The sequence below is a fragment of the Maniola hyperantus genome, chromosome 28, assembly GCF_902806685.2.
Source record: "Maniola hyperantus chromosome 28, iAphHyp1.2, whole genome shotgun sequence".
NCBI lineage: Eukaryota > Metazoa > Arthropoda > Insecta > Lepidoptera > Nymphalidae > Maniola > Maniola hyperantus.
In genome coordinates this window covers 5,631,432-5,655,574 of record NC_048563.1, presented here as the reverse complement: position 1 = coordinate 5,655,574, position 24,143 = coordinate 5,631,432, and the positions used below count along the sequence as shown (strand labels likewise).

The 24,143-nt window shown below is 39.3% G+C and overlaps 4 protein-coding genes across 5 annotated transcripts in view; 2 read left to right on the top strand and 2 right to left on the bottom strand.

Moving 5' to 3' along the window:
- klg (klingon) overlaps positions 1-24,143 on the bottom strand; it is a 113,287-nt gene that overhangs the window by 48,511 nt on the left and 40,633 nt on the right. The window lies entirely within an intron of this gene.
- LOC117995075 (uncharacterized) lies at positions 3,715-6,780 on the top strand. Its single transcript, XM_069508131.1, has 3 exons — positions 3,715-3,796; positions 5,236-5,406; positions 6,091-6,780. Exons 1-3 carry the CDS (start codon positions 3,766-3,768, stop codon positions 6,741-6,743), a joined length of 855 nt encoding a protein of 284 aa, XP_069364232.1. The 5' UTR covers positions 3,715-3,765; the 3' UTR covers positions 6,744-6,780.
- LOC117995073 (uncharacterized) lies at positions 13,267-18,508 on the top strand. Its single transcript, XM_034983068.2, has 5 exons — positions 13,267-13,341; positions 13,969-14,250; positions 14,863-15,008; positions 15,268-15,402; positions 18,274-18,508. Exons 1-5 carry the CDS (start codon positions 13,311-13,313, stop codon positions 18,481-18,483), a joined length of 804 nt encoding a protein of 267 aa, XP_034838959.1. The 5' UTR covers positions 13,267-13,310; the 3' UTR covers positions 18,484-18,508.
- LOC117995015 (uncharacterized) lies at positions 20,389-23,404 on the bottom strand. Its single transcript, XM_069508317.1, has 4 exons — positions 23,368-23,404; positions 21,973-22,215; positions 20,823-20,960; positions 20,389-20,642 (listed from the first exon to the last, which is right to left on the bottom strand). The coding sequence occupies exons 1-4, from the start codon at positions 23,396-23,398 to the stop codon at positions 20,389-20,391; spliced, it is 666 nt and encodes a 221-aa protein (XP_069364418.1). The 5' UTR covers positions 23,399-23,404.

Here is a 24,143-nt window from a genome sequence, read left to right as displayed (position 1 = left end):
TGAGGAACGCCCATTAGTGAGGGTGATCCGGATGACTTCACATCACATCATCATAGTACTTGGTATATATAGAGCTATAAAACCTACCTACTATACCAAAGGAGATTGCCCATTTTCTTAGGAGCTTTGGGCCCACCCTAGTATAATTGTTATGTCACCATGGTTTTAATTTTATTTTGTAGACAAATAATTACCTTTTTATATTCTGCGAACGATTTCCATTTATTCACCCTGGTTATAAAGAAATCTTTTTTTATGCTGCTGATATTGAGGTTATTTTTAATTAATTCTTCTTCAAAATAAATTGATGTTTACGGTTCTAACTGTAATTTTGGATATTTTCAATAATAGAGTGAAATAAAAGTCGTAATAAAATATATAATCGTAAAAAAATAACACATTTTTAAGGGTTGCTTTTTTCCTTTCGAGGTACGAAAGCCTAAAAATATTTCATCCAGACAAGTTGAAACTGAAAATTTTACTAGAATAGAGAAGAATTAACACATCAACATACTATGTAATGGCTCGGAACACATAGTTATACAACGTGATATAAAGTCTCGCATAATAAAACCATTATGTATATATTTTCTCTTGCTATGCTGCTGTTCCCATTATTTATGGTTATATACTGGCTAGGCAAGGCTTCGTCCGCGTGGACTACGCAAATTACAATCCCCTATTTTACCCCTTTAGGGGTTGAACTTTCAAAAATAATTTCTTAGCGGATGGCTACGTCATAATCTGTATGCTGAATTTCAGCTCGATCCGTCCAGTAGTTTGAGCTGTGCGTTGATAATTAATCAGTCAGTCAGTTTGCTTTTATAAGTATACTAGCTTATTCCCGCGACTTCGTTTTACCCCCCGGTTGAATTTTCAAAAATCCTTTTTAGCGGATGCCTTCGTCATTTATCATTTTGCCAAATTTCAGGCATATCCGTCCAGTAGTTTAAGCTGCACGTTGATAAATCAGTCAGTCAGCTTTTCTTTTTTAAATGAATAGATTTTGGTTTTTACTACAGAACTGAAAACTTTGATGAATCGGAGAAGAATTAAATCCATTAACATACTATGTAATGGCTTGGAAAACATAGTTATACAACGTGATATACCGACAGTGGGTCCCAGATAAATGGACGTGAAACGGTATAAAGTCTCGCATAATAAAACCATTATGTATATATTTTCTCTTGCTATGCCGCTGTTTTCAGTATTTATGGTTATATGCTGATTCTTAAAACGATTAAATAGGTTTTGAAGTGAAGAATTTGCTTGGTGGGAATTGGGGGAAAATCCCGTGGGAATTTGATAGAGAACTCTGAGGCACGCAGTTTTCCCCACAATGTTTCCTCCACCGTTAAAATATCACTTATTTATTGAATTAATACAGGTTCAAAGCGTTACCGGTAAATTAACTGAGCAATAGTACGGTAAAGTTAGCCTTAGTTAGTCTTAGTTTATTGATAAACTTATTATAGTTAGCTCAAAGTATGCTTTGCTAGTCGGAACACCGCCTGAAGCGGTAATTATCTGAAATATGTTTCTATAGAAACTAGCTACTCTTGGGACTTAGCCTTAGATATACAGTATCTAAATAAAATATAACGGCCAAGTGCGTGGCGGGCCACGCGTCGTGTAGGGTTCCGTAGTCACAATCCTCGAAAAACAGATGTAACTCCTTAACCTGTGAACCCAACTTAGCCATGATAGTTTTCCTTTAAAATTGATTATAAATACTACTGCTGTGAATTTTTTCACGTTCCTATATACTACCATTTAGCTGATGGTATTTGGATAGTATGGGGGGGGGGGGGGGGAGACACTTGACTCTAATAAAAATTAATACTTTAAAACATCATATTTTACAAACGGATCTAGTAATCAAAAAATGATGATCCCAGACCCACAGTATTTTTAAAAGACCTATTCAACGATACCCCACACTATGGGGTAGACGAGAAAAAAAAGCTCATCCCCACTTTACATGTAGGGGAGCTACCCTAAAAATATTTATCAAAATTTTATTTCACCACTTTGTCGGCATGATTAATATTTATACCCATGCCAAATTACAGATTTCTAGCACTAATAGTCTCTGAAATTAACCGAGGACGGACGGACGGACAGACAGACAGACGAACGGACATGGCGAAACTATAAGGGTTCCTTGTTTACTACGGAAGCCTAAAAAGGAAAAGGTGACTGGCTGACTGACTTGCTGACTGACTGATCTATCAACGCACAGCTCAAACTACTGGACGGATCGGACTGCTTGGCATGCAGATAGCTATTATGGCGTAGACATCCGCTAAGAGAGGATTTTTGAAAATTTAACCCCTAAGGGGGTAAAATGCTAGAATGGCGACCGAAAGCACAGCGTTGGAAGACGCCCCCCACGCATCAATACTTCCGCTCAATTTACACTAAATCTTTATAAAATACCTTTGAATTGTTACTTACCCAAAATGATCCAAGCGTAAATACCCATAGCGATCGAATGTCTCTTTTTCCAAAAAAAAAACCCTCCATTTTATACCCTTTTTTTCAAAACATATCATTTAAGTATATACAAGTGATTATGAACTGTATGAACTAATCCCTAAAGTTCAATTTGGAATAATTAATAGCGTAACAAAAACTGTGGAGTAGTTTTTGTAAGCTTGATTGACAATTTTTGTGCATGATTTGAAATTATTATGATAATATTTAATAATGAATCATTATAATATTAACAGCAACAAACAACATGTTGCCCGCGACTTTGTCCGTGATGAATTTTAAATTTTAAGGTCTAGGTATAGATAAATAACTTACGATAACTTATTTTTTTTTTTTATCATCATCATCATTTATCATTTAATACAAGTAAATTTATCATCAGATATTATTTATCAATTCTTAATCACTAAATCTTAAATATTACCAGAATAACAAATATTGGATATTATTATTATTGATTAGTTTCAAGCGATATGAATGGCAATTCGAACCAGTGGTACTTAAATTATTGTGTAGTGGTATTTCTTTTGACTTGCTTTTGAGTTTATCTAAATATTACCTAAAATGAAAAGGTGACTGACTGACTGACTGACTAATCAATCAAGCACAGCTCAAACTACTTAACGGATTGGGCTGAAATTTGGCATGCAGATAGCTATTATGACGTAGGCATCCGCTAAAAAAGGATTTTTGAAAACTCATCCCCTAAGGGGGTAAAATAGGGGTTTGAAAGTGTAGTCCACGCAGACGAAGTCGCGAGTATAAGCTAGTCTAAATATATAAAAGGAAAAGGTGACTGACTGACTGATCTATCAACGCACAGCTCTAGCTACTGGACGGATCGGGCTGAAATTTGGCATGCAGATAGCTATTATGACGTAGGCATCCGCTAAGATTTTTTTTTTGAAAATTCAAGTTCCAATGGGGTGAAATAAACAAATAAACAGTTGTGTAAATAAACGTCTTTTCTTTCTTTCTTTCTTCTTTCAAATAGGGGTTTGAAATTTGTGTAATCCACGCAAGTCGCGAGCATAAGCTAGTGAGGATATAATAAAGTGCTTGATTGTGAAAAGGTAACAAATGAACAGACCGACACTTTCGCATTACTAATATTAAAGGCCTAGCACGTACCGTACCTGTATTTGTTTTAAAACGCATCCATGCTGATTTTGTATGTTTTACTAAAGTTTAACATGTAAAAATCTAGACATAGATAAAAGGTAGTATATAAGCGTATTTTTCGAGGGAACAATCAGTTTGACAAGGATGGGGAGATTCACGGCATTGGGTTTCATAGGTGAGTTGCACTAAATATTTATTCATAGACGTACTAATACATACTAATATCTAAATCTATATCTATTCTATACTATTATATAAAGAGGTAATGTCGTTAAGTTTGTTTGTAGGGGGTAATCTTTGGAACTACTGAACCGATTTCACAAAATTTTTCACCAGTAGAAAGCTACCTTATTCCTGAGTGACATAGGCTATACGGGATCTTTAAAAACCTAAATCTACGCGGGCGAAACCGCGGGGATCAGCTAGTATATTATAAAAGCGAAATACCACTCACTCACTGACTGACTGACTAATCACGAAATCTCAGAAACTATAAAGCCTACAAACTTGAAATTTGGAAGGTAGGTTTTTTCTAGGACGTAGTTGTGTCAGCTAAGAAACGGGTTTGAAAAATTCTCCCCCTAAGGGTGTGAAAGGGGGGGTCGAAAGTCCTACGTTTTTGAAGTTAGAGATATGAAAATTGGCATTTAGGTATTCTGGGTTCCGTGCCTTAAGGTGAGACTGAGTGAGTAGGTAAAGTGAGGCCTTTAGCAGCGGGAAAATTTCAGATCTCATGCGAAAACAGAAATTTTACGCGGACAAAGTCGCGGGCAACTGCTAGTTACCTATATTTATAAAAAATACGACTGTAGTGCGGAACCCTCGATGCGCGAGTCTGACTCGCACTTGACCGGTTTTATTTATTAGCCTAGCAACAAACTAACATCTTATCAGGCGTTTAAATAGTTCTGCCTTAGTTTGTTGTTGTATTCCTCGTGTTCGTGCCAAACTTTTATGTACCGTCAGCAGAAACTCTATTTGCTCTGACGGAGCGAAACTAGTTATATTGTCTATTTATTCTATTGTTTGTCCTACTTTTAAGGCTGTGATAACTTCAAGGCCTAGTGGTTAGGACGTCCGCTTCCTATTCGAAGTTTCCGAAGTTTTATCCTGGACTCACATCTCTATACTTTTTCGAATTATGTGCATTAAAAAAAACCGGCCAAGTGCGAGTCAGGCTCACGCAACGAGGGTTCCGTACTACAGTCGTATTTTTTCGACATTCTGCACGATAATTCAAAAACTATGGTGCATAAAAATAAATAAAAATCTGTTTTAGAATGTGCAGGTGAAGACCTTTCATAATATGATACCCCACTTGATATAGTTATCTTACTTCGAAAATTGAAAATACTAATTATTAGTTTATGACCACAATTTAATTTTTTTGTGTGATGTAACCACAAATTCACGGTTTTCAGATTTTTCCCCTAATGTCAGCTATATAAGACCCACCTACCTGCCAAATTTCATGATTCTAGGTCAACGGGAATAGTACCCTGTAGGTTTCTTGACAGACCGACAGACAGACAGACAACAAAGTGATCCTATAAGAGTTCCATTTTTCCTTTTGAGGTACGGAACCCTAAAAATATGATGACTTTTTTATTCCAGCTCTCATAGCATCGGCCTACTCATCGCCAGTGCCCCAAGTATGCTGCGTGATACCCCCCTTACCACCTTGCGAGCCTTTACCACCATGCCCGCCACCGCCGTGCCCTCCCCCAGAACCCCCTGTCAACCCCTGTGACCCTCGCGACCCCTGTGATAATGAAATACAACCAAGTAAGTGAAATTCTTGTTTTGTGACTGATAATAATATATTATTTGTACGGGAGCGGTGTGCAGGCTCGACCGTACCAAAAGGAGATCTCCCACCGAGCGGTTGGTTGTGCTCGGTAGCGCCGGCTGGGCCGACGGTTGTATCTTGAAACTTTTATGTATTGTCCAGATTGTAGAAAACTCCGTTAGTGCGAGTACTGTCGGCGGTACATTTGATCGGGACTACGTCATGAAATGTTATTGATTGAATAGCGCCATCTAGTTGCATCTGTGGCAACCGTCACATCTTGAACAAAGGATTACAATGTTAATAGTGCCATAAGCAAGGTCATTACATGAGTATGTGCACTTCAGTTCATTTGAGCAATGTATAAATATAATGGATTGATCATAAAGGGGCATGGGGTAGTTGCAGATACTACCCCTGTGCTTCTAACGCCATATTATTTTGGTTTTGAAATAGACAAGTATCTAGACCACGATACAATCCTCACCACTTTAAAACAAACTGTGTCAAACCGTGTCTAAGATCAAACGAGTTGTAGATAGTGGTCATCATGCTTGAGCTCTCATGTCACAAGTATGCAATATGATATCACTCCATACCACTTTGAGGGTACATACTACCATACCATTTGCCCATACCAATAAAACCAGCAAGAAACTCTCCGGTTGTTCTTTACATAGATTCAAGTTACAACATTATTTCAACAAACTGTGAAACTTATTATTTCTTTACAGCACCCAACGGCGATGGCCCAATAAAAGTGATGGTGCAGAAGACAACAGTGCAAGACCAGTTGAGAGCAGCCAACTTCCAATCCTACCCCGTACCAGGAGGATGCTTCTTTGTCCATCAAAACCCAGACGTCATCATCCAACCCCCACCAATCTTGGTCAAACCCCCAATGCTGAAACCAATCCAGCCTGCCCCCATAAACGTTCAGCCACCACAGCAACCTGCAATAACACCTCCCCCAATTTGCGTGCGACCTGCCACCTTACCACCAATAAGTCCACCCCCAATCTATGTCAGACCCAAACCCTTGGCCCCAATTCGTCCGCCACCTATCCTCGTCAGACCACCAATCCCTCAACCCATACAACCTGCAGCAATTTCAATAAGACAACCAGAATTTGCACCAATCACACCATCACCAATTTTAGTCAGACCACCAGTCTTACCAAATTTGCAACTACCCTCAATTTATTTCCAAACATCATGTCTTAATCGAAATGGAGGTGATTCCATGGACTCTGGAGACAGTTCTGGAGTATATTCCAATGGCTCCTCTGGTGATTCACCATGTGATTCCCCATGCCCATGTCCATGCTCTTAATCACCAGCATAAATACCCGCATCACGAAATTTGAAACAACGCCATTATTTTAGGTCATCGTCATCATGATCAACCCATTGCCAGCCCACTACTGAGCACGGGTCTTCTCTTAGAATGAGGAAAGTCAGAAGGAAAGGATCAATTTGAGGTATCTCTGACGAATTCAAGATTTTCATGAACTACAAGTAAAAAATATTCGAACTATTAAGTGGAAGAGATGTGTCTTCGCATAAGTACTGTACTTCCCTACAGCGCGAGAAGTGAAAATCAAAAATCTCCCCCTTTAAACAAAGACCCAAGCTTTACAGTGTTTTATCAACTTTCGTGCAACAATATAAAAGATCTCAATTTTTCAAACTATGCTGTTCAAAAATGATTTCAGATAATTAAATCATGTGGCTAATAAAATTCTATTGTACACAATGTCTAAATTAAACAGAAACAAAATTTTACTATAGTATATAATAAAATCGCGATACAATTGACTTACAGCGACATCTATAATGAGATCAAAGAAACATGGTTTGGTCTTGAACAGTTATCTAAATCTATTGCTGTCTCTTTTACAATACTCCCTGCGGAAAAGGATAGCACTAGATTCAGACCTGTCCATATAGTTAGAGGTAGGTATTGTGTATAATTAGCCAGATTGCCTGTATATTAAGATAACTCGTATGTGATTCGTTAGTTTTAAGTCTTTGCATATGTTAGTCAGTTCTATTTGTATGTAAAATACTATAATTATGTTTTTATTTGTGTAAAATTATATGTATTTATGTTTAAAACTTTGTTTTATTCTCCTTAACTTACTTCATCATGATCAACCCATTACCGGCTCACTACAGAGCACGGGTGTCCTCTAAGAGTGAGAAGGGTTTTTGGCCATAGTTTACCACGCTGGCAATGTGCGGATTGGTAGACTTCACACACCTTTGAGAACATTATGGAGAACTCTCAGGCATGCAGGTTTCCTCACGATGTTTTCCTTCACCGTTAAAGCAAGTGATATTTAATTAATTTTAAAAAACGCACATAGCTCCGAAAAGTTAGAGGTGCGTGCCCGGGATCGAACCCCCGACCTCCGATTAGAAGGCGGACGTCCTAACCACTAGACTATCACAGCTTACTAACTTACTTACCTTAAGCTTATTTCGAAGTTTAGGGGCCTTAGGGGACTAGGGGGTTTAGGGGACTACAAATTTGTTTATTTATATTGTAAGTAACAGAGACATGGTCGCTAACTATGGGCCTCATAAGAAAGCTCAGAGTCACTCAGCGGGCGATGGAGAGAGCTATGTGCGGAGTTTCTCTACGTCATCAAATCTGACGTGAGGAGATCCGTAGGAGAACTAGAGTAACCGACATAGCTCAACGGGTTGCGAAGCTGAAGTGGCAATGGGCAGGGCACATAGTTCGTACAACCGATAGACGTTGGGGTCCCAAGGTGTTGGAATGGCGACCTCGCACCGGAAGACGCAGCGTTGGAAGACCCCCCACTAGGTGGACGGACGACATCAGACGAGTCGCAGGGAGCCGCTGGATCCAGGCGGCACAAGACCGTGGCGTGTGGAAGTCCCTACAAGAGACCTATGTCCAGCAGTGGACGTCTATTGGTTGATGATGATGATGATGATTGCAAGTAATAGTATAACAATTTACAGATATTCTTTAGTGAATTACGAGAGCCAAAGCACAATTGGCAAAATTTGACTCGAAACGAAAAAATCGTGAAGTTTCCCCAAAATACGCATTTTTACACGACCATTAGAAGAAAATCCAGTATTATTCGATTGATATAAGTAAAACCAATTTCAATAAAAAAACATATTTACGTTCAATGTTTAATATACTAAGAATACGATATTTTATGGTAACAGAGTAATTTTAACTATAAAATATTTATAAAAAATGTGCAACGCGCTCGGGCGCGCAGACTTTTCCATACATTTCGCCTTTATGATCCTACTAGCTTATGCTCGCGACTTTGTCCGCGTGGATTACTCTGCCACTGCCATAGTAACTGCCATATCCCTTCCAGGTTAGCCCGCTATCATCTTAGACTGCATCATCACTTACCATCAGGTGAGATTACAGTAAGGGCTAACTTGTATCTGAATAAAAAAATTAATAAAAAAAAAATTTACACAAACTTCAAACCCCTATTTCACCCCCTTAGGTGTTGAATTTTCAAAAATCCTTTCTTAGCGGACGCCTACGTTATAATAGCTATCTGCATGCCAAATTTCAATCCGATCCGTCCAGTAGTTTGAGCTGTGCGTTGATAGATCAGTCAGTCAGTCACCTTTTCCTTTTATATATTTAGATAAAACTAGCTTATGCTCGCGACTTCGTCCGCGTGGACTACTCAAATTTCAAACCCCTATTTCACCCCCTTAGGGGTTGAATTTTCAAAAATCCTTTCTTAGCGGATGCCTACGTCATAATAGCTATCTGCATGCCAAATTTCAGCCCGATCCGTCCAGTAGTTTGAGCTGTGCGTTGATAGATCAGTCAGTCAGTCAGTCAGTCAGTCAGTCACCTTTTCCTTTTATATATTTAGATTATTGATAACTTTTAGTAAAAATCTACTTATATCCAAAAACTTAGACAATATTCTGAGATGATATCCCTAGTTTACGTACATTTTTGCTCTAAACTCCTAAGTTTGCTTAGTTTATGTAACTTTTCCTCGACATAGAGAACTCGGCTCTACAGTTTGTCTATGGTAAGTAGGTACACGTTCACCAAATACAGAAAACGAGTTGTATAACTTACGTGAAATGTATAAAAATTTAGGAAAGTATAACTCTAAAAAACTGGCCAAGTACGAGTCAGGCTCGCGCAACGAAGGTTCCGTACCACACTCGTATTTTTTCGACATTTTGCACGATAATTCAAAAACTATGATGCATAAAAATAAATAAAAATCTGTTTTATAATGTTCAGATTTTTCCCCTAATGTCTGCTATAAGACCTACCTATATCTGCCAAATTTCATGATTCTAGGTCAACGGGAAGTACCCTGTAGGTTTCTTGACAGACAGACGCATAGACAGACAGACAGACAGACAACAAAGTGATCCTATAAGGGTTCCGTTTTTCCTTTTGAGGTAATAATAATAATAAATAATAATAATTTCAATGGAACACTGAGCTTATTAATTTTCCGGAAGCTCGCACGTATTTCCAATTTCCTTCCTGAGACCGACAAGTTTCCTCTCGTTGATAAAATCCATTAATAACATGAAGTAACTAGTTATTTATTGAATGAATACATAACTTTACTACATCTTTACTGCACAGGGATTTCAAAATAGTGTTGGAAATTGAATAATAGGCAGAGGCGGATTAAGGCGAAGGCGCCCTAGGCAAGTACCTCATAGGCGCCCCTCTAGCAGCCATATTAAAATTTTTACTAACTTCTAAAGAGCAATTGTCTCGTCTCATTGCATAGCTGGTAGTTGGTGATTATACTATTTATGTGAACGAGTGAAGAACATCACACTTTGCTATTTTAAAGACTAGCGACCCGCCCCACTTTCGCATGGGGTGCAATGTAGATACTAATGTGGTGACAGTGAGGAGTGATTCTTCCGACATTTTGTTCAAATATCGTCATATTTCAACAAATTAACACAAACCAATATTAAACTATACCTATAAACCTTCCTCTTGAATCACTCTATCTATGTATTATTGAAATCCGCATTGAAATCCGTTGCGTGGTTTGAAAGATCTACGCGTTCATACATACAGACAGCGGGAAGCGACTTTATTTTATACTAGCTTATGCCCGTGACTTCGTCCGCGTGGACTACACAAATTTCAAACCCCTATTTCACCCCCTTAGGGGTTGAATTTTCAAAAATCCTTTCTTAGCGGATGCCTACGTCATAATAGCTATCTGCATGCCTCAGCCCGATCCGTCCAGTAGTTTGAGCTGTGCGTTGATAGATCAGTCAGTCAGTCAGCCTTTCCTTTTATATATTTAGACTATGTAGAGAAGAGGCAGTTTTCGGTCACTCCAAGATAATATTACTTAGTAGGGATATTTAGGTAGGCGTAGGCCAGGTAATTGAACTCTACATGAGTAGCGCGCCCTTTCGTAACCTCGCGCCCCTAGGGCCTAGGCAGTGGGCACGTGCCTGCCTCTGGGTAGGTACTCATTCGTGCCCGTGACATCGTGCGCATCACCTTATGATACACGGATAGCTTGGTGTCCAGTTTATGGACAAAGGCTACTTTTACGGTTCCGTACCTCAAAAGGAAAAAACCGGCCAAGTGCGAGTCAGGCTCGGTTCAGTAGTACATTTTTCGACATTTTGCACGATAATTCAAAAACTATGATGCATAAAAAAAAAAAATCTGTTTTAGAATGCACAGATGAAGACCTTTCATATGATACCCGACTTGATATATAGTTATTTTACTTTGATAATTGAAAACACTAATTATATATTTTTTTTCTTTGATTTTTTTTTTAATATTACAATAAAACTTAAAGCTAGCCTTATCTTATTACTATATAAATCATGACCGCGTGGAATGGTGCCAAGAATACTGGCTGCATTTCCGCGCTGGACAGCCAGGCTGATCCGTTGCGCAAAAAATGAGCCAGCCCTTCTGTCACCAGAAGTTAGTAATTATATTAGTTCATGACCACAATTTAATATTTTTTTGTGTGATGTAACCACAAATTCACGGTTTTCAGATTTTTCCCCGAATGTCTGCTATAAGACCTACCTACCTGCCAAATTTCATGATTCTAGGTCAACACAAAGTACCCTAAAGAGGTAATAACATGCACTGGGTGGCGGAAGGTTATACTTGTGGCGTAGAAAAATACTTAAAACTAACTTTTAAGGGGCTCTTTTTATGTAGGTACCTTAAAAAGTTTGGGCGTAAAAAGTTTCAAACTTGTAAAAACTGAACAAATTAAAGTATACTAAACGAATTTTAATTGACAATTTGGCTCTTCCAGATTTTTAATATTTTTATACTTTTAGGGTTCCGTACTGCAAAAGGAAAAACGGAACCCTTACACGATCACTTTGTTGTGTCTGTCTGTCTGTCGGTCTGTCAAGAAACCTACAGAGTACTTCCCGTTGACTTAGAATCACCGCTTGGACAACTTAAATTTCAAACCCCATTTTTACCCCCTTTGGGATTGAATTTCCAATTGAAAACCCGTTACCGAAAACATTAAATATTATGACGTAAGTCTGTCGTATCATAAGTCCCTTGTAGTTAAAGTTATGCTCTAATCCCTTGTAGTCAAAGTTATCTATATATATAAAATTCGAAGTCCTGACTGACTGACTGACTGACTGACATATATATCAACGCACAGCCTAAACCGCTGGTACTACATATATCTGATGACCTACTAAACTTCTAAAACTAACTTGCGTTTAGGTCAGGCGGGATGTATTACCACTATAGATAGAGGCTGTAACCAGAAGTGACAAAAACGAAGACAGGTGATAGAACTAATGATTACTGATATGATAACCACAAAAAATGCAAAAAAAAATCACTTTGTTGTCTGTCTGTCTGTCTGTCTGTCTGTCTGTATGTCAGTCTGTCTGTCAAGAAACCTACAGGGTACTTCCCGTTGACCTAGAATCATGCAATTTGGCAGGTCTTGTAGCTGACATTTGGGGAAAAATCTGAAAACCGTGAACTTAAGGTTAGATCACACAAAAAAAATTAAATTGTGGTCATGAACTAATAATTAGAATTTTCAATTTTCTAAGTAAGTAAAGTAAGTAACTATATCAAGTGGGGTATCATACGAAAGATCTTCATCTGTGCATTCTAAAACAGGTTTTTATTTATTTTTATGTATCATAGTTTTTGAATTATCATGCAAAATGTCGAAAAAATACGACTGTAGTACGGAACCCTCATTGAGCGAGCCTGACTCCCACTTGGCCGGTTTTATTATGACAATTTCCCTTTGGACAAAGAATAAATACAATTTAAATAATAACTAGCTTATGCTCGCGACTTCGTCCGCGTGGACTACACAAATTTGTAACCCCCATTTCACTCCCTTAGGGGTTGAATTTTCAAAAATCCTTTATTACTGGATGTCTTCGTCATAATAGCTATCTGCATGCCAAATTTCAGCCCGATCCGTCCAGTAGTTTGAGCTGTGCGGTGATAGATCAGTCAGTCAATCTGTGAAATGATGAAATCATAATTCATCAGATGATGATGAAAATTATTCATAAAACTGAAACTTTTTCATAATCGTAACAAAATTTAGATACGCACTTAAAAGATTATGTTAAGGTGTTACTTAAAAAGTAATAAAAAATTAAAATCTTTCAACCATTTTAAAGCTAAGTAGGTATATTTTGTTTTCATAATTTACTAAATTATTATTTTATCTGTGAAAATATAGCGTTTATAATTTTCGATTTTGTTTAAAATTTTGAATTCATAAACCGTTAATTGTAAATTTAATGTTTCAGATTTGGTTTGTGTTTTGTTTCTATAATATTTTTGTGATTTTGAATATAAAAGGTTTGTTAGTTTTTGGAAATATCAGTTGGCTGGAAGATGGTGGCGGGAAAAGCACTCTGGTTATCTGGTAAGACCTATTATTGGTGCCATAGACTTGAATCACCTTTTTTTGGGTTCTGTACCTCAAAAGGAAAAAACCTCGGAGTGCGAGTCAAGCTCGCGCACCGAGGGTTCCGTGCTACAGTCGTATTTTTCGACATTTTGCACGATAATTCAAAAACTATGATGCATTAAAATAAATAACTAAATTGAAAATACTAATTATCAGTTCATGACCACAATTTAATTTTTTTTGTGTGATGTAACCACAAATTCACGGTTTTCTAAAGCCTAAAGCCAGCTATAAGACCCACTTACCTACCAAATTTCATGATTCTAGGTCAACGGGAATTACCCTGTAGGTTTCTTGACAGACCCACGTCTGTCGATTGACAACTTTTGACAACTTTCGACAACAAAGTGATTCTATTCTAGTTCCGGTTCCGGTTTTCCTTTTGAGGTACGGAACCCTAAAAAGGAACCCTTATAGGATCACTTCGTTGTCTGCCTGTTTGTCTGTCAGTCTAAGTAAAATATTCTAAGGTATTCCACACCACCAGAAAGTATTCTCTAATCTCCATTGCAAAAAAAAAAACATTTTATTTTTTTATTTTTTTTATTTAAGAAAACTTAAATCTATACTGTATTTCCCCAGTTCTTCTCATCGGGTCATCATGGGGACTACCAATGCCGGACCCCCAAATGCAGTACCCCTGTCTCCCACCATGTCCCCCGCCGTGTCCGCCACCGTGTCCCCCACCATGCCCCGAGCCGACTCCTGACCCCTGCCCATGCCCACAGCCGCCCCCTTGTGAGGAGAATTTACCCCCTTGTCCCCAACCTGACCCCTGTCCTGGGTACCAGGATACCATACAAGTAGGGCCGTGTAACCCAAATGACGCTGCAGTTCGTTATGTATATGGGCAAGCTCCTACTGGTAAGTTTAAACTCTTCTATTTCATAACATCCTAGTACAATCAAAAGTACAAACTCAACCTTCTATCACTCTATGCACGGAAAGAAGTTAGTACGCTCTCTCTGTTACGTCGTCATCATCATCATGATCAACTCATCGCCGGCTCACTGCTGCAGAGTACGGGTCTTCTCTCAGAGTGAGAAGCGTTTTGGCCACAGTCTACCACGCTGGCCATGTGCGGATTAGTAGACTTGTGAAGACACCTTTGAGAACATTATGGAGAACTCTCAGGCATGCAGGTTTCCTCACGATGTTTTCCTTCACCGTTAAAGTAAGTGATATTTAATTAATTAAAACGCACACAACTCCGAAAAGTGCGTCCCCGGGATCGAACCCCCGACCTCCGATTAGAAGGCGGACGTCCTAACCACTAGGCTATCACAGCGCAAAGTAACGTTTAATAAATAGCAATAAGCTAATAGGTAATTGCGAGACTTGCGAGACTCTTGCTGCAAGACCAAGACCAAGACCAAGACTGGGAGCGCAATACCAAGACCAAGACCAAGACCAAGACTGGTTACGTATCGTCTTGTTCTTGCATTTGGGCAACACTAATTTTAATCCTCATTTCAGGAACGGTGATAATAAAACCAGGTCTCGTAAGGTTCCCGACCCCCCAGCCTATAATGGTGAAGCCGGGGACCATCAAGCTGCCAACCCCTCCCGCCATCTGGGTCAGACCAGCACCGGTGCAGCCCCAACCACCAGCGCCGATACGGGTAAATATTTAAGCACCCTCAAAAAGGGGTATCGATTTTTCGAACTATGTGCCCTGCCCATTGCCACTTCAGCTGCGCAACCCGTTGAGCTATGTCGGTTACTCTAGTTCTCCTACGGATCTCCTCATTTCTGATTTGATGACGTAGAGAAACTCCGCACATAGCTCTCTCCATCGCCCGCTGAGTGAATCTGAGTTTTCTTATGAGCGACCATCTATTGGTAGATATAATTATCTACCCCCTTTGTTCAATCTTCCAGGTTCAACCACCCCCAGTACAGCCGCCTACACCAGAACCAATAATGGTGCAACCCCCGCCGGTGCGCCCTCCACAACCACAGCCTATTATAGTTAGACCTGCGCCCGTGCAACCACCGAAACCTGCATGCATCAAGGTAACCAGTTTCTCTTTGATGTGATACTTGGAAAATTGAAAATACTCATTTTTAGTTCATGACCACAATTTAATTTTTTTTGTGTGATGTTACCACAAATTCATGGTTTCCAGATTATTCCCCGCTATAAGACCTACCTACCTGCCAAATTTCATTTTCATGAACATAATTAACAAAGAGTATAAACCTAGGGTTGCATTCCTTTACAACAGCACTAAATCTTAATTCATAGGTACTACATCCATACTAATATTACCTATATTTATGACGTAAAACCGGGCAAGTGCGAGTCAGACTCGCGCAACGAGAGTTCCGTACTACAATCGTTTTTTTTCGACATTTTTCACGATAATTTAAAAAACTATGATGCATAAAAATAAATAAAAATCTGCTTTAGAATGCACAGGTGAAGCCCTTTCATATGATAGCCCACTTGATATAGTTATCTTACTTGGAAAATTGAAAATACTAATTTTTAGTTCATGACCAATTTTTTGTGTGTGATGTAACCACAAATTCACGGTTTTCAGATTTTTTATAAGCTATGAGCTATAAGACCTACCTACCTGCCAAATTTCATGATTCTAAGTCAACGGGAAGTACCCTGTAGGTTTCTTGACAGACCGACAGACAACAAAATGATCCTAGAAGGGTTCCGTTTTTCCTTTTGAGGTACGGAACCCTAAAAAGTGGTCATAATATATTGGGAACATTCTCTAGCGTCGTATAGAAGTTTAGTAGTGCCTGTGCAGAAGTTTAAACTTTCTATCGAGTTTGAGGTGAGGTGAACCATGATTGCTCATTATGGCCCAATATCAAGGAGCGTTGATATGTTTAAAGTTTAAAGTTTAGCACACGCCCGGAAGTTTCTAATTAAGCTTAAGCGAAGTTTGAATTGGAATTGAAACTTGATTTATTCACAAATTGACTTTTTCTCGCAACATCTTTGTGAGCATGAACTTTGTGTCATAAATTTTTTTTTACAAAAAAAATAAAAACCGACTTCGTTACATAAACACTAAAAATTTAAAAATAATTTAATTTATTACCGAATATATTATGTATACAAGAGTTAATATAGTTCCATAATAATACTCTTTGGTGCCGGTGCCAATTAGCTTTAGCTGCGCGAATCGTCTAGACTTCATATTTTTATGGGACTCCACAATGGCACCTCATTGGCACCGACCCCAAAAAATATTATTATGGAACTATATTAACTCTTGTATACATAATATATTCGGTAATAAATTAAATTATTTTTCAATTTTTAGTGTTTATGTAACGAAGTCGGTTTTTATTTTTTTTGTAAAAATTTTTTATTTCACAATTTTTAGTGGCCCCATGGAATTATGCTATGCCTGGTTAAAAATCTACTGTTTACTAAGCTATTACACTGATCGCGAGCAATTTACTCTTATCCGTTGAGGAGTTCCAGTATCTATCTTCGAAGATGTTCATCAGATCTTCACCAAATTGAAATGGGACCAACTTTGAAGTATACCCTTTCAAACAAAAAAAGAATTTTCAAAATCGGTCCAGGCGTTTTTGAGTAATCGGGGAACATACATAAAAAAAAAAAAAAAAAAAAAATTGATTACCTCCTCCTTTTTTTGAAGTCGGTTAAAAAGATTACAGCGCGACAAGGCTTATCATGCCGCGTGGCGAAAATCGGAACCAACGTTGCCGTCAAGTGTCCCCTTTGTCCAACAAATCCAACAAAACAAGTGCCTGCGCCTAATCGTGAAAGCTCCGAGGTACGTGAGGAACGACGTCATCCACCGCGACCTCAAGACGCCCACCGTGGAGGAGTACGTCCGCACACTCGCGCGGCACATGTTTGCGCGGCGGACAACGGACCGTACGAGCACCTCCACGGCATCGCTTCACTCATCCCTAGACCGCCGACCGGGCGTCAACTATTTCGTGAGCTCCTGCGATCGTCATCATTGTCGCAGAACGCAAATGATCCAAGCGACGACGATTACGACGACGCGAGACCCACCGGACTTGACCTCGTCTCCGCGCTCGACGGCGAACTTAACGCCGTCGCGCGGAGACCGACCTCGTATTGACGACCCTGGACCGAAAACATCTCAACAAACAAACAGAACAAGTCCTCTAGGGCCATAAGCCAAGATTGGCAGGCCCAAGTCGGTGTAATTCCGACTTAAAAACAGTCACCAGGGCACAAAGTTGCCCTGCGCCCCACCCGGGTAAGGAGGCCATGCCTCGAGGCCCGTACCCCCGCTTGGCCGTTCCGGCCAAACGGAGAAGACCCGCAATGTCCCCTTTGTTCTTGTTTGAATATTCTAAGTCATTGTTCTCCAACAGCGCCCCCCCTGTCAATGTCATTCAAGTGCCAAGAGAGCCTTGTCGCACTATAGTACGTAACCCTCGGTGCCTTGGCTGGTTTTTTTAACGTGCGTATCTTCAAAGAAAAAAGGAGCCCTTCTAGGATCATTTTGTTGTCGGTCTGTCTGTCCGTCTGTCCGTAGGTATACAGTCTGTATGTTTGACGCGTCTGTCAAGTTAACCTATCGGGTACTTCCCGATGACCTAGAATCTTGAAATTTGGCAGGTAGGTTGCTCTTATAGCACAAATAAAGAAAAAAAATCCGAAACCCGTGAATTCGTGGTTACATTACAAAAAAATGTGTTCATGAAATTTTTCGTCAACACATTTTAATTACAGCGCCATCTATATGTGATTTGATAAATAAATTTTAATTTATCAAATCACATAAAGATGGCACTGTTGTCATTATCTTGCAGTGTTGCACATAAAAATGTTAAAATATCTTGTACGATGGAAAGGAACCCTTCGGGTCAAGTTCGGTCGTTTTTTTTAACATTATTGTTTCTTCACAGGTAACCCCACCAGCAATCCAGCCACCACCACCGGACACCCTCGTGGTACAGCCCCCCAGGATAGTGGTACCACAGTCCCCCACCATCTGCTTCCAACCAAACCCCATCACACGGTTCAGGACCCGCGGTGGTGCCAAGGTGTGCGTGTACAACCCATGTCCCCCTCCACCTTGTCCAGACCCTTGCGCTTGCCAGCAGGGTTTTAACTAAGAGCTATCTCATATTAAGTTCTTCCAGCAGGGGTATTTCATATTAGGTCCTTTTCGCATTGCATCCAATCCGAATACTAGAAAATCAGATCTATAAAACTCCTACTTTCCCCTCCATTTTTAATATAGGTACCTTCAATTCACCATCAATCAGCAATCCAGCTAGCATCATCGGACAAACTTCCGGCGTCCGTTTTCCCCGCTAGCCATAGCATTGGTACCTTCAAGTCAAGAGTGAATAGGCATCTTCTAGGCAAGCTCGCTCCATCTTAGGCTGCATCATCACTTGCCACAAGGTCTGATTGTAGTCAAGCGCTAAGTTTAAATGCTCATTCCATCTTAAGCATTTTTTAAATACCTAAATATATTGTGCAAACCCCTATATGTAAGTATTATTTTAATTTATATGTATAATTATTATTGTATTAATTGTATATTTTATTGTTTTAAGACTACATTTGCAAAGATTGTATGAGCCAACGAATAAAATACGAGTTGTTTGAACATTTTATTTTGTGTTTTTATTTAATCAGACAGATATTATATAGACAGAATTTATCCTGTCCTCTAATAGGAGGCTTCGGCCGTGGCTAGTTACTTTAGAAGTAATCCTAGCGCACTCCCCAGTGCTTTATTTCAAACTTAGTTTGGTTCCCATTACAAACAAATTCAATGAAACTTTGAAGACACATTTTGAAAAACAAAACAATTGCTAATCAAACGAGAGGGGCTAAGCCATAGTGCACCATGTGAAGTGCGGATTGGCAGACTTCGCACACCTTTGAGAACATTATGAAGAAAACTCTCAGGCCACAGGCTTCGTCACGATGTTTTCCTTCACCATGAAACCAAGAACGCACGTAACTGCGAAAAGATAGATATGCGTGCCCGGGATCAAATTTCGTATCCCCTAATATGGACCACTAGGTTATTGATAAATTAGGTAGGTACTCATAACGAAATAAAGAAAAGCAATAAGATATACATATTAAGTTTTATTTACGCCAATTTTATACATATAACAAAATTATATAAATTTCACAAAATATAAAATTTACTCGTACATTTTTTTAAATCTTTGGACATGCAATGATATACAGAATACAATTTTTTAATTATTTGCAAGTTCGGTAGTCAATTTAAAAACAAATAAAAATAATTCTTCAGCCAATCAAGTGAATATTTTTAACGCTTATTTAGAAAATACCAAACTTAAATAAAAAATATTTGTATTTCAAAAACATTTGTATGATATTTCAACTATTAGAAAATCTGTATCGAAAATTACAATGAAAGTTAAAACAAAATATTATGTCCAAAGTATTTTTTAACTTGCTTATAAATAAATGAGACCAACTTAAAATCCTTTACCTTACTTTATACTTATACTTTGTCCATACGTCCTTTAGGACATCACTATAACTTAGCAGTCGTCGAGCTGTCAAAAGGCCGTTCTTAAAATGGACAAGGTATAGATGACTTTACAGTTTACCATGGTGAAGTTAACATCGTATAGTGCGTACATTTTGAGATCTCACTCGCCATTTTACCCATAGGGGTATGTATCACCTATCATGTCAAAGTACGGTTCACTTTTAAATTAAGAACTAAAATCGTACTTTTGACAGAACAGTTGACAAATAGAGCAAATATTATGACGAGTTGTTTCTCAAAATTTATGTACAGTACGCGGCCGAAAGTAATGTACATCGACGTTTAGAAGGAGCAAATTTGTAGAGCACTGTCTCTGTCGTTGAGAACGACAAAGCGTCATATAGGTATGAGCGAAAGAGACAACGCTCTACAAAGCCGAAATGTCATTCTAAAGGCCGATGTACATTACTTTCGGCCGCATACTGTACTACGTATTCGTTGTGTTAGTTGTGTTTCGTTAGAATAATGGATTTTACATTATTGGTAAGCCGAAAGGACTGACTGGGAATCTACCAAGTCCGTTTAGAGGTAAGCCTAGTCCATTAAGAGGTAAACCAAAGCCAAGGCCTCCAAGTTGCCTGGAATAAGGTAAACCCAACCCAGCTAATCCCATCCCAGGTAAGCCGAAAGGCATGCCAAGTGGTGAAATAGCATTGGGAGTACTTTCGATTACAGTGGTTGATCCAGGTAAGTTGTTAAATAGTCCAGGTAAGTTTAGGCCGTAAGGTAAGTTTAGTGGGGATAGATTGGATACACTTTCGCATAGTGTTGTTTGACTAGGGACAGGTAATAGTCCAGGTAAGTTCAAGCCGTAAGGTAAGTTTAGTGGGGATAGATTGGGTGTACTTTCGCATAGTGTTGTTTGACTAGGGACAGGTAGTAGTCCAGGTAAGTTCAAGCCGTAAGGTAAAGGTAAGTTCAATGGGGATAGGTTGGGTGAACTTTCGCAGATGGTTGTTTGGCCGGGGACAGGTAACCCGTAGTTTTGTAGCAGAGGTAAGCCAAGGTTCGGCATGGATTCACATATTGTGCCTGTACCAAGACCTAAAAAAACAATTATGATTATTTTATCAGAACTAAAATAATATACAAATCTATATAGAGCATTTGAGAACTCACGCGCCATTTTTGCTCTGTGTCAACAGCTGTCATGTCAAAAATACGATTTTAGAGAATTTTAGTCCTTTATATAAGGGTAGATCGTACTTTTGATATGACAGTTGAGACATGGAGCAAAAAACCGGCCAAGTGCGAGTCGGACTCGCACACGAAGGATTCCGTACTATCGTACAAGATATTTTAACATTTTTATGTGCAACACTGCAAGATAATGACAACAGCGCCATCTATATGTGATTTGATAAATTAATTTTAATTTATCAAATCACATATAGATGGCGCTGTTATTAAAAATTACGTAAACACATTTTTTTTTGTGATGTAACCACAAATTCACGGTTTTCGGATTTATTCCTTTACTTGTACTATAAGACCTACCTATCTACCAAATTTAATGATTCTAGGTCGACGGGAAGTACCAAATAGGTTCTCTTGACAGACAGGACAGACAGACAGGCAGACAATGCGATCCTATAAGGGTTCCTTTTTTCCTTTTGAGGTACGGAACCCTAAAAATGGTGAGTCCTCAAAATTTATGCTGCATTATAGGTACTTATAGCGTGCGGTGCGGTTGTGCCACGATAGCCTAGTGGCTTAGACGATTTCGGGGTCAGGGGTTCGATCCCGGACACGCACCTCTAACTTTTATATGCGTTGTGGTTGTGATTAAATGTCACAACGCTTGCTTCAACGGTGAAGGGAATCATCGTATGCCTGAGAATTCTCCATAATGTTCTCGAAGGTGTATAAAGTCTGCCGATCCGCGCTGGGCTAGCGTGGCGGACTACATGGTCTAAACGTTTCTAACTTTCAAAAAATTTGCATTTTTTTCTTGCCTACTTTCTTTCCTTCTCACACTAAGAGGGAACCCACGCTTAGTAGTGGGCCGGCGATGGGTTGATAATGATGATGATAATCAGGTAGTAAAAGTAGTTACCTGTATTGAAAGGTAAGCCATAAGGTGAAATGACAGGTAAGCCAATGTTAGGTTTGCTGTCACATATGGTAGTCGAGCCCAACGTTGGGGCCACGGTTTGTGACATAAGCTGCATTAGTAAAGATGATGGTAGGTTTAGTCCCAACGGTCCAACCCCAAGGCCAAAGCTCGGCAAAACATTGGGCGTAGATTCACAGACGGTGGTTTCACCCAATGGGTTGCAGCGTACTGAGCATAGTAGAGCTAGAAAATAATGGTTAAGTTTTTTTTTTAATATTACAATAAAACTTAAAGCTTATCTAATTACTATATAAATCATGCCCGTGTGGAATGGTGCCAAGAATTTTCATTTCCGCGCTGGACAGCCAGGCTGACCCGTTGCGCAAAAAATGAGCCAGCCCTTCTGTCACCAGATGAGGCTATTAATCGCGGTGAAATGTCTCGTAAAAAAATTTTTTGCACTAAGACTCCATGGCTCCAGGGTCTCCACGGCAAACGGAACAAAAATGTAAAGAACTCTCTATAAGAGAGGCATACTTGCGCCGCTTGCCGTTTTCAGCTGTTTCTGCTGCGGCTCCAGGTCTTAAGTTAAGTTGGCAACGTTGGCAACGAACAAGACGATACGTAGCCAGTCTTGGTCTTGGTCTTGCGCCAATACACCTGGTCTTGGTCTTGGTATTGCGCTCCCAGTCTTGGTCTTGGTCTTGCAGCAAGAGTCTCGCAAGTCTCGCAATTACCTATTAGCTTATTGCTATTTATTAAACGTTGCTTTGCGCTGTGATAGCCTAGTGGTTAGGACGTCCGCCTTCTAATCGGAGGTCGGGGGTTCGAGCCCGGGCACGTCTAACTTTTCGGAGCTATGTGCGTTTTGAAAAATTAAATATCACTTGCTTTAACGGTGAAGGAAAACATCGTGAGGAAACCTGCATGCCTGAGAGTTCTCCATAATGTTCTCAAAGGTGTGAAATTTGCCAATCCACACTTGACCAGCGTGGTGGACTATGGCCAAACCCTTCTCATATTGAGAGAAGACCCGTGCTCTGTAGTGAGCCGGCGATGGGTTGTTCATGATGAACTTATGGTTAAGCCGTGATAGCCTAGTGGTTAAGACGCCCAGCTCCTATTCGGGAGGTCGGGGGTTCGATCCCGGGCACGCACCTTTTCGGTGCGTTTTAAGAAATTAACGGTGAAGAAAAACGTCCGTGAGGAAACCTGTATGCCTGAGGGTTGTATGTGGCGAAGTCTGCCAACCGCACTTGGCCAGCATGATGGAATATGGTCAAAACCCTTCTCTCTGAGAGGAGACCCGTGCGCTGCAGTGAGTCGGCAATGGGTTGATCATGATGATGATGAACTTATAGTACTTAGGTAATTAAATTTACTAAAGTAACTTACCAACAAGGAAAAAACCAGTTAAAAACGCCATTTTGGTTATTCTATCACCACCGTTCTGTGATTTTTTGGAGGCAACCCGTCACTTTTTATACTCAAAAGTTTAATTTTACCTGTTTACAATTCCAAATTCAATATTGCATGTTTACAAAGTTTACGGTTCATGGCAAATATTAGTAACTATTTTTGGAAATATTATGATTTTTCTTTGATTGAAAAATGTGGATAGTTTACAATTTACGGTTCGCTGCAAATGATTGTTAGGTATTTTTCGGATATTTGAATGCTCTTGAATTATAAAAACTCCAGGCGCCGATTCTGTAGTCTCTCTCTAAACTAAATTCAAAGTATCTATTGCTTTTTCTTTTTAATATTGCTTAAAAAGGACGGCACATGAATTTTATATTTAAAGACTCTATAGTGAACGCTACACATTGGGACCGATTCTCTTGTACACAATCTCTAAACTAAACTAAATTAACAGGTCTAAATTTAATGCCATCCTTTTTCGTAAGCAACATTATGAAAGGGATAGCAATAGATTTAGACGTGCCATTTTAGTTTAGTTTAGAGATTGTGTACAATGGAATTAGCCACAATAGGCTCGCGACTGGCAGCTAAAGTCAGGATGACAGCTCTAAATTAAATTTAAAACTGTCAAACTGTGTCTGTTCTTTTCATAATACATTAGTAAGAAGAGGATGCGAATACTCTAAAATCTAGGTGTGCTCAGAATCAGTACCACTGCCTGTGATTATAATTGGTCTGTATTTTCAAGA